The sequence below is a fragment of the Nannospalax galili genome, unplaced genomic scaffold (assembly GCF_000622305.1).
Source record: "Nannospalax galili isolate Female #2095 unplaced genomic scaffold, S.galili_v1.0 scaffold189, whole genome shotgun sequence".
Lineage (NCBI taxonomy): Eukaryota > Metazoa > Chordata > Mammalia > Rodentia > Spalacidae > Nannospalax > Nannospalax galili.
The window spans coordinates 593433-602110 of NW_008360331.1; the positions used below are offsets into that span (position 1 = coordinate 593433).

At 41.6% G+C, this 8678-nt stretch overlaps 1 protein-coding gene across 5 annotated transcripts in view; it reads left to right on the forward strand.

The window, feature by feature from the left end:
- Cenpe (centromere protein E) overlaps positions 1 to 8678 on the forward strand; it is a 69229-nt gene that overhangs the window by 26139 nt on the left and 34412 nt on the right. For 3 of the 5 annotated variants that reach the window (XM_029560235.1, XM_029560238.1, XM_029560236.1), the window contains 3 exons: positions 2218 to 2532; positions 2660 to 2932; positions 3017 to 3166. In XM_029560235.1, the coding sequence (XP_029416095.1) occupies positions 2218 to 2532; positions 2660 to 2932; positions 3017 to 3166 (738 nt within the window). The remainder of the gene's footprint in view (positions 1 to 2217; positions 2533 to 2659; positions 2933 to 3016; positions 3167 to 8678) is intronic. The other 2 variants (XM_029560237.1, XM_029560239.1) reach the window with 2 other exon arrangements.

An 8678-nucleotide genomic window follows, 5' to 3' on the forward strand; every position in this document is an offset into this window, starting at 1 on the left:
TGAAGAAAAGTAGAAAATAACAAGGTAGCCCAAGATGGTAGGTCATATCCACATTCCAAGCATGCAAGAGGTCAAAGTGGGAGGGTTTAATAATTTTTTTTTTTAATTTTTTGTGTATGAGTATATTACCTGCATGTATGTAAGTGCACCTGTGTTGTGCAATGCCCCTGGAGATCAGAAGAGCGCATCAAATCCCAACAGCCACCATATGGATGCTAGGATCTGAACCCAGGTCCCCTGCAAGAGCAGTCAGTGCTCTTAACCACTGAGCCATGTCTCCAGCCCTGGAAGCAGGCGATTTGTTGGGAGTCCAGATCAGCCTGGGCACCAGTGTGAGACCCTGGCTCAAAAAATAAAAGTTTTATTAATGTAGAGAACAAATGTCTGAGACGTGCTCAGCCGTAAAATAGGGCATGTATATTACACCCCTTTCTCCCAAGACACAGAAAACACCAAGAAAGAAGCAGAGAAGGAATTGTAAGAGGAAGTGGGGAGAGAGCCTAGGGCAAAACCGTGTTTTCTGGACATGATGGCCGTTCACTCATGAATTCATAGCTTCTGTGGTTGCCTGAACAAGATCAAGCCAGTCAACATTCCAGTCTGGGTAGGGAAGGGGCACAGAAGCCTCTACCCCTGGCTGAGAATCTATTGGCAACAGATGGCCACTAGGGGAGGGAAAGCCAGTTTCCTCTAGTGCTGTGGTCCTCCATAGGTTAACCATGCTCCAGAGGACATGGTCCTCACAGCCATGCACCTATGGGCTGCATAATTTGGACTTAGTGGATTATTTTAAAAAATAAAGAGGGGACAGGGAGATGGTTCAGTGGTTAGAGCACTGGCTGTTCTTGCAGAGGACCTAGATTCCGTTCCCAGCACCCACATGGTGGCTAACAACCATTAGTAATGCCCTCCTCTGGCCTCTGCATTCATTGCATGCATGGGTGCACTTACATACATGTAGGCAAAACACTGATACATATAAAAAATTTTTAATTAATTTTAAAAGAGGATACAAAGTTAGAAATGGGATGTCGTGGAGGGGGTACAGGGGTAGAATCCAGGAGGGTGGATTTAAGATTTAAATGCATTGTATACCTATATAAAATTCTACAAAAAATCAGTTAAAAATGTTATATTTTTTAAAAGCAGCTGGGCGTGGTGGCGCATGCCTTTAATTCCAGCACTCGGGAGGCAGAGGCAGGCGGAGCTCTGAGTTCAAGGCCAACCTGGTCTACATAGTGAATTCCAGGTCAGCTGGGGCTACAGGGAAAAAAATTAATTAATTAATTAATTAGAATAATAATAATATAATAAAAAGCAAGGCAGAAGGGTAGCACTGGCAGGTTTGGGGAGCAGTGGGCATCTCCAGGGTGGTGAGTGGTTCTGCAGACCCATGGCCTACCAGCTTTCCTTTATTTCTGCCTTCATAAAAGAAAGAAAAACAAGAATTTGAATGCTGACTATAGCAGGCATCTTACTAAAGAGCATCAAAGCACTGTATTGTTTAGTTATCCCACAAACATTGAAAAACTAAGTCCCTCCTCAATACTTTGAAACTTAGGTGCTATTTTTAGTCCCAGAAGCAGTTATTAAGCTAATAGTGGAGCCACTCCAAAGCTGCAAACCCACCTCTGCGCCGCGTACCCCCACCTTCTCTGCCTCTTTTGGCTCTCTTCACTTTCCCTCATTGTCCCATCTTTCACAATGATTAAACTATCCATTCACCTACATAATTTAAAAAGCATCATTTATCTAGAGATGAGAGTTTTAGAAACTTCAACTGCTGTCAGTAACCTTTAGTTTAAAAAAAAAAAGAGAGAGAGAAAGTCGTATTTGAAGGAAAACAGTGAAGTGTCAGCCTCATAGTAGTGCTGGTTACACTGTAGAATGATGCCTAAGGATATCTGTTCTGTTTCTACTGACTCTCCACGTACTCTTTACCCAGAGACATTAGGGAAAACACTGAAGATGAAAAGATGAAGTTAAACAGGCTAAGCAAAGACTTAGCAACAAGAACATTGCCTTGTGCCAGGGGTGTGACTGAACAGTAGAGGACGAGTCTGGTGCACACAGGGCTCTCTTCCATCCCCGGGACCGAAAATAATAGTAGTCACTGAGAAAACTCAGTTTAAATCCTTCCTTAAGTAACTTTTGTTTCCCCTGAAAGTTGCTTCAGGATGTATTTTGCTGACATCAGTAAATCTTGCTTCTCCATAGCTACATGAGAAATCTGAAGAGCTCTATGTAATCTCATCAGAAAGAGAAAGATTGCTCTCTGAAGTAGCTCATAAAGACAGTAGAATTCAGGGCTTACTTGAAGAAATTGGGAGAGCTGAAGATGACCTCGCAGCTTCCCAGCCGAATTACAAAAGCTCTGGTGAAGAATGTCAGGCTTTGAAAATCCTTCACACTGAACTTGAGCAAAAATATGAAGCGGCCTTGGAGGAGAATGAGAGAATGAAGCAGGAGGTGGGAAATCTCTCTAGAGAAGCAGAAAGCCTTGGTTCAAGTGTGGATTCCTTGAAGACCGAGGTTAGTGCAAAACGTCAATCCAGAAATGATCTTTCGTGTTCCTGAGTGACGCCTACACACGTGCCTCTGTCCATATGTGTGACAGAATTTCTGCTTTCACCGTTTCACACACTTTTTGTTTTTAAAGCTCTCTCACAAGACTCAAGAGCTTCAGCAGAAAACAGCGGAGAGTCAAGAAAGGTTAAATGAGGTGCAGCAGCTGAAAGCAGAGTTAGCAAGTCAAGACTGCAGCCTGCGGAGTGTAGAGAAGGAGAACACTCTGCTGTCTGAGAAGCTTCAGCACAGCGTAGAAGAAGTCAGAGCTTTAACCCGAGAAAAGGATGGCCTAAAGCAACTCCAAGAGAGCCTGCGAGCCGAGAGGGACCAGCTCCGAAGCGACATTCAGGACACTGTAAACATGGTAAGGAGTTGTTTATGATCAAGGGGTAACTAAACTGGCTGTGCTTCCCGTTCTAATGGAAGTTGTTTTATTTCTCCTACAAAGAACATAGACACTCAAGAACAATTACTAAATGCTCTTGAGTCTTTGAAACAGCACCAAGAAACAATTAGCACACTGACAAAGCAGGCCGAGGAACCGTGCGGGAGCTTGCGTGTCAAGGCCGGAGGAGGCAGAGATGAAGTTCAGCAGGAGGTAAAGGGGAGCTGTGGGTTTGCGTGCGCGGCAGTCCCAGCTTCCTCCTTCCGAACACCTCGTGTGCAGTGCTGATCTGAATTCTATGTGTGTTTAAAATGGTAATAGATGACAATTTTATTAGCATAAACTGACTGCCTTTGAAGTAACTTAGAATAAAACTGCTTATAGATAAAATGTAGTATTAAATTTTGAATATCTGATATTTTCTGCATCTTGATGTGTTGTAAATATCTATAAAAGCTTTCTTCTATTTTACCATGCATAAGAACCTGGGTTTAATACCCAGTATAATAATAATTTGTAAAAAGCCATGCTGAATGCTTTTAAAAAATCAGATTTATTATTAAGGCTAAAATATTTATTTTATATTATAGTTTCTGTATAGCTTCGAGTTCACAATTCAGCCCGTTAAAGAGCATCTTTAATTTTATAGAAGGGCTTTATTTACTATACCTTTCTACCTCCCAAAATACCTTTCAAATACTAATTATCAGAAACTTTTAATAATCTTACATTTTTTATTTCTTCCACTTGTTGCTAAAATTCCTTCTGGGAGGCACAAATTCCCTCTCCCTTGGGTTCCTATGACAAAGCCAGGTACAATTACCAAACTGCAGTCTGGGAAACCAGAGTTTATTGGACTGACTCACAGAGCAGTGGGTGAGGGATTACTTACAGGAGTGTGGGTAGTTGTTCTCTCCCTTCCCACCCCCCACTCACAAGGCCACACTGGAAAGTCTTCATCCAGGACTGGGCAACCTTCCATGGCCAGAACCCCTCTGCCAGCTTCCACCCCTTGGCTGCCCTTAGTCCCTTCCCCTTGTGCAACTTGGGCCACCTGGTTGGTTGGGAGGTGTGACTGACTCTCCCAGCCCCTCCTTTCTTGCTGTCAACAGTCAGGTTTGTTTGTGATGATCTTAAGCAAGCCAGTGCAACCAAGCTTAGAAGGCCATCTGTCGTTTGACATTTGGAGGACAGCTCTGTGCTGTGCCAATTAATCCATAAAATTAACTATTAGAAATTTTCAGCGTTCTTCTAAGGAAGTTTGGTAAATTAATCTTTCATACATCTACAACTTGAAGTACTATATAATATGTTTCTTTAATTTGTGGTATATACCAAAGCTTAGCGCCTTGGCAGTTATGAAATCAGTAGGGCTAAGGTCACTTACTGTATCACCGATCTTCAAAACTCTTTTCCTGTCTTCAGACTCTTGACAACTGACTTGCATTCTGTCTCTAAATGTAATGGCTCAGAGACCTCAGGTAGAATCATGTACAGTTTCTCTTGTGTATGACATTTCTCAGTTACCATAATGTCCTCACGCTTCGGGGTATAGCATGTACTAGATAGAGTTTTCTATCTTTTTGAGGCTGAATAATATTTAAGACGGTATGTGTGTGTGTGTGTGTTTGTGTGTGCACATGCATGTGTGCATGTGTGTAGCACATTTTACTTGACCCTTCATCTGTCATGCACATGTAATCTGCTTCTATCATTTGACTGTTATGAATAGTGTCGTGTAAGTATGTGTACTTTATGAAGACTTGGCTTTCAGTCCAGATGTAGAACTACTGAGTCACACAGGATTTCTATTTTTAATATTTTCAGGAAGCAGTGTAATACATTTCTTAGTGGCCACACCATTTTGCACAGCCACCAGCAGTGCAGTTTCTGGGCTGCGTGTGTTTTCCTGTGGTAGACAGGTTTTCTCATAAGCTCAAAGCCCTGGGTTTGATACCCAGCACTGCAAAAGAAAAGAAAAAAATTCCTCTGGTTGCTGTGTTACCTCCACCAGTGGTTTTTCTGCTGAAGATTGGTGTTCAAGGCCTTGTGTGATTCCATATGGACTTTACTATCTTCTTCCCAGTTCTATGAAGAATGTCATTGGAATTTTATGTGAATTGCATTGAATCTGTAGATTTCAGTAGTGTGCCCATTTTCACAGTATTCTGCCAATCCATGAGCATAGGAGGTCCTTCCATCTTTTACTGTATTTTTCAATTTCTGTCTTTAGTGTCAAAGTTTTCATTGTAGTGGTCTCTCATTAGCTTGGTTGGGTTTGTTCTTAGACTTTTTTTACTTTTAATTATGTATATATGTGGGAAGGAAGGGTATGTACAGGTAAACGAGAGTGCCTTAGAGACCAGAGGTCTTGGATACCCTGGAGCTGGAGTTCCAGGTGCCTGTGAGCTTGTCCGACTTGGCTGATGGAATTTGAAGTCAGGTCCCATAGAAGAGCATTGTATGTTCTTAACCACTGAAACATCTCTCCAGTTCTTTTGTATTTTTAAGCTATTATGAATGGAATCTTTCCCCTGGTTTGTTTCTCAGCAAATTCATTGTTTGTATATAGAAAAGGTACATGTGGTATGAAGTTAAAAATTGTTTAGGAGCTAACCACCATTCATAAGTCCAGTTCCAAGGGATTGATACCCTCTTCTGACCTCCCTGGGTGGGCACTATACACATGTGGTACTAAAATTCTTTTTTAAAGAGTGGGGAAAGAAATTACACAAAAAAATAAAGATTTTTTTTTTTTTTTTTAAAGATGAAGTATCAAAGCTGGAGTAGGGGGAGGATCAGGTGAACTGAGGACTCTTGTTGCTATGTCTGATTTCCACCAGAATTTTCCTTACAGTGTCTCTTTGCCTCTGGTTGGCCATGCTTAGCTGCTCATTCAGTGGGCTGGACAGATTCTCTCATGTCCTGTGGGACACCCCAGATGTTACCCTGAGTGTGGCTGTTTTAGCTGAGGGATGTCTCCCAAGCAACAACAGCTCTAAGGAGGCCCTGCTTCTGTTCTTTCAAGGCCTCCTGAATACTGAGCACCCTCCTGGAAGGATGCTGTGGGTACCATGTACATCTCTGGAAACTGCAAAGTTCTCTCAGCACAACAGTAGTCAACAACTGATAGGTGACTTCAGATTTTGATCCACTCACTTGTCTAAGGCCCAAATCTGTCAAATGCCAGGGTAATTCTAACTTAATACTCATTGGCTGTCTTGATCTTGTGCAAGTCTTATCCGTGAAGTCACAGTCACTGTGAGTTCATTTGTACTACAGCCCTGTCCTATCCTAGAAATTCTGTTTGACTGCAGACATCTACTTCCTCTGGCCCTGAAAATCTTTCTGCCCCCTCTTCCATCCTGATTCCTGAGCACTGGGAGTAGGAGATGTAATATAGATGTCTGTCTTAGAGCTGAGCACTGCACAGTCTCGTATTCTCTGCATGTTGACCACTTGTGGGTCTCTGTATTAATCCCCATCTACTGCAAAAAGAAGTTCTCTGATGAGGGTTGAATGATGCACTAACCTATGAGTATAAAGATAAAACATAGGGAGAAATTTACTACTAAGCAGGATATAATATTGGGGTCTATGCTAGGGCCTATGACCTTCCCAACCACGGGTTTTGGGTCTAGTTAATGATACCAGGCCTTTGCTCTGTCTTGTAGGACAAGCCTTAATTCCAATCAGAAAATTGTTTATTGCTCCCTTAACAATCATGCCACTGTTGTACTGGTAAGAACATCTTACCAGGTCATTTGTTACTATATTGCTCACAGGGTTCACAACTGGGTAAGACTGTTGATTACTTTTCTTCCCCAGTAGCATACATAGATCCTTCCAGTACTATGACAGCTAGCCAATACAGGTGAAGCTTCCAGGTCAGTCCCCACTTGAACTCCTTGTCCTCAAGAATGTAGTGTTCTTCAGTAACAGGGTCTTGCCTTCAAGTTCTAAAGGATTACCAGGAACAATGGCAACAGTTTGCAAAGAGGTAACCCATTTGTGGCATGCAGGTTTTTTTATTTGGCAGCCTGTGATTTAGGAGACAGATTGTCCCCTCATTACAGAATTAAGTCCATTTAAACTCCTTTTTAATGTGTGCATATATGTATGTATTTTAGGAAGCTCCTACAGTAGTAGGTTTCCATATGGCTTGTTCAGAGGTCTTCAGTGTTAGTTGTCCCTGCCCAGATTCCCTTCTCTACCCTGCCCTCCCATCCCCCACACATTAATCCTTGTTCTGTTCTCCTTTCCCTTGCAAACCACCTGCATTCTGTCCCCTCTCCTTTCAAACCTTCCCTCCCCCCTGGTCCCATTTAAATGCACACACCTAAAGACTCAAAGCTACCATCTGCAGATGAGGGGACATGCAGTATTTGTCTTTCTGGGTCAGGCTTACCTCCCTCAAAATGATTATTTCCAGCTTTCTCTGTTTATACGAACTTCATAATTTCATTTTTCTTTACAGCTGAGTCACTCCATTGTGGCTATGTACCACATATTTATTATTCATTCTTTCGTTGATAGACGCCTAGGCTGTTCCCATTTCCTGGCTATTGTAAATAAAGCAGCCATGAACATGGATGAGCAAGTATCTCCGTAGTAGGATACAGAGTCCTCTAGGTATATGCCCACGTGGTATAGCTGGATCTTGTGGTTTGTCTGTTTCTAGCTTTTTGAGGAATGTCTACTGATTTCCATAGTGACTATACTACTTTGCATTCTCACCCACTGTGAATAATTGTTCCCTTTTTCCCATATCCACAACAGCATTTTTTTAAATCTTAGCCATTTTGGCCAGAGTAAGATGAAATCTCAAAATAGTCTTAACTTCCCGTTTTCTGATGGCCAAGGGTGTGGAGCATTTTCTCAGTCATTTGGGTTTCTTCTCTTGAGAACTGTCTGTTCAGTTCTGTAGCCCAATGTTTTAGTCTGCTTGTTTATTTTTCTTAGTATTCATCTTTTTCAGTTCTTTATACATTCTGTCAGATGTATGGCTAGTAAGCATTGTTTTTCCCATGCTGTAAGCTGCCTCTTCACCCAATTGATTGTGCCTTTTGCTCTATAGCTTTTTTAGTTTTAGGAGGTCCCATTTGTCCATTGCTGGTCTTAATGCCTACACTACCAGATTCCTATTCAAAGAGTACGTTGACGTGTCTTTCCTCCTTTCTCCTAACAAATTCAGGGTATCAGGTCTTACGTTGAAAAAGTCCTTGATCCATTTGGAATTGAGTTTTGCGCATTGTGAGAGATAAGAGTCTAGTTTGATCTTAATCAGGTGATTGTAGGAACAAGGGCTTTTATGTGGGTCTGCAACTCTGTTCCCCTGACCATTATATCTGTTTTTATGCGAATTCCATGCTGTTTTTATTACTATGGCTTTGTAGTATAACTTGAAATCAGGATGGTGAAACCTACAGTAATATTTTTATTATGCAGGATTATCTTGGCTATCCTGGGTTTTCTGTGCTATCAAATGAATTTTAAGATTAGTTTTTGATGGGAATTAATTACATTGAATCCTGTAGATTGCTTTTGGTCAGATAGCCATTTTCACAATATTAATCCTGCCAACCATGACCATGTGTGGCCTTTCTATCTTGTGGTATCTACAGTTCTTTTTTCACTGTCTTTTTTTTTTTTTTTTTTTATTTTTGGTCTTTTTGAGACAGGGTCTCCCTGTAGCCCCAGCTGTCCTGGAACTCACTATGTAGAC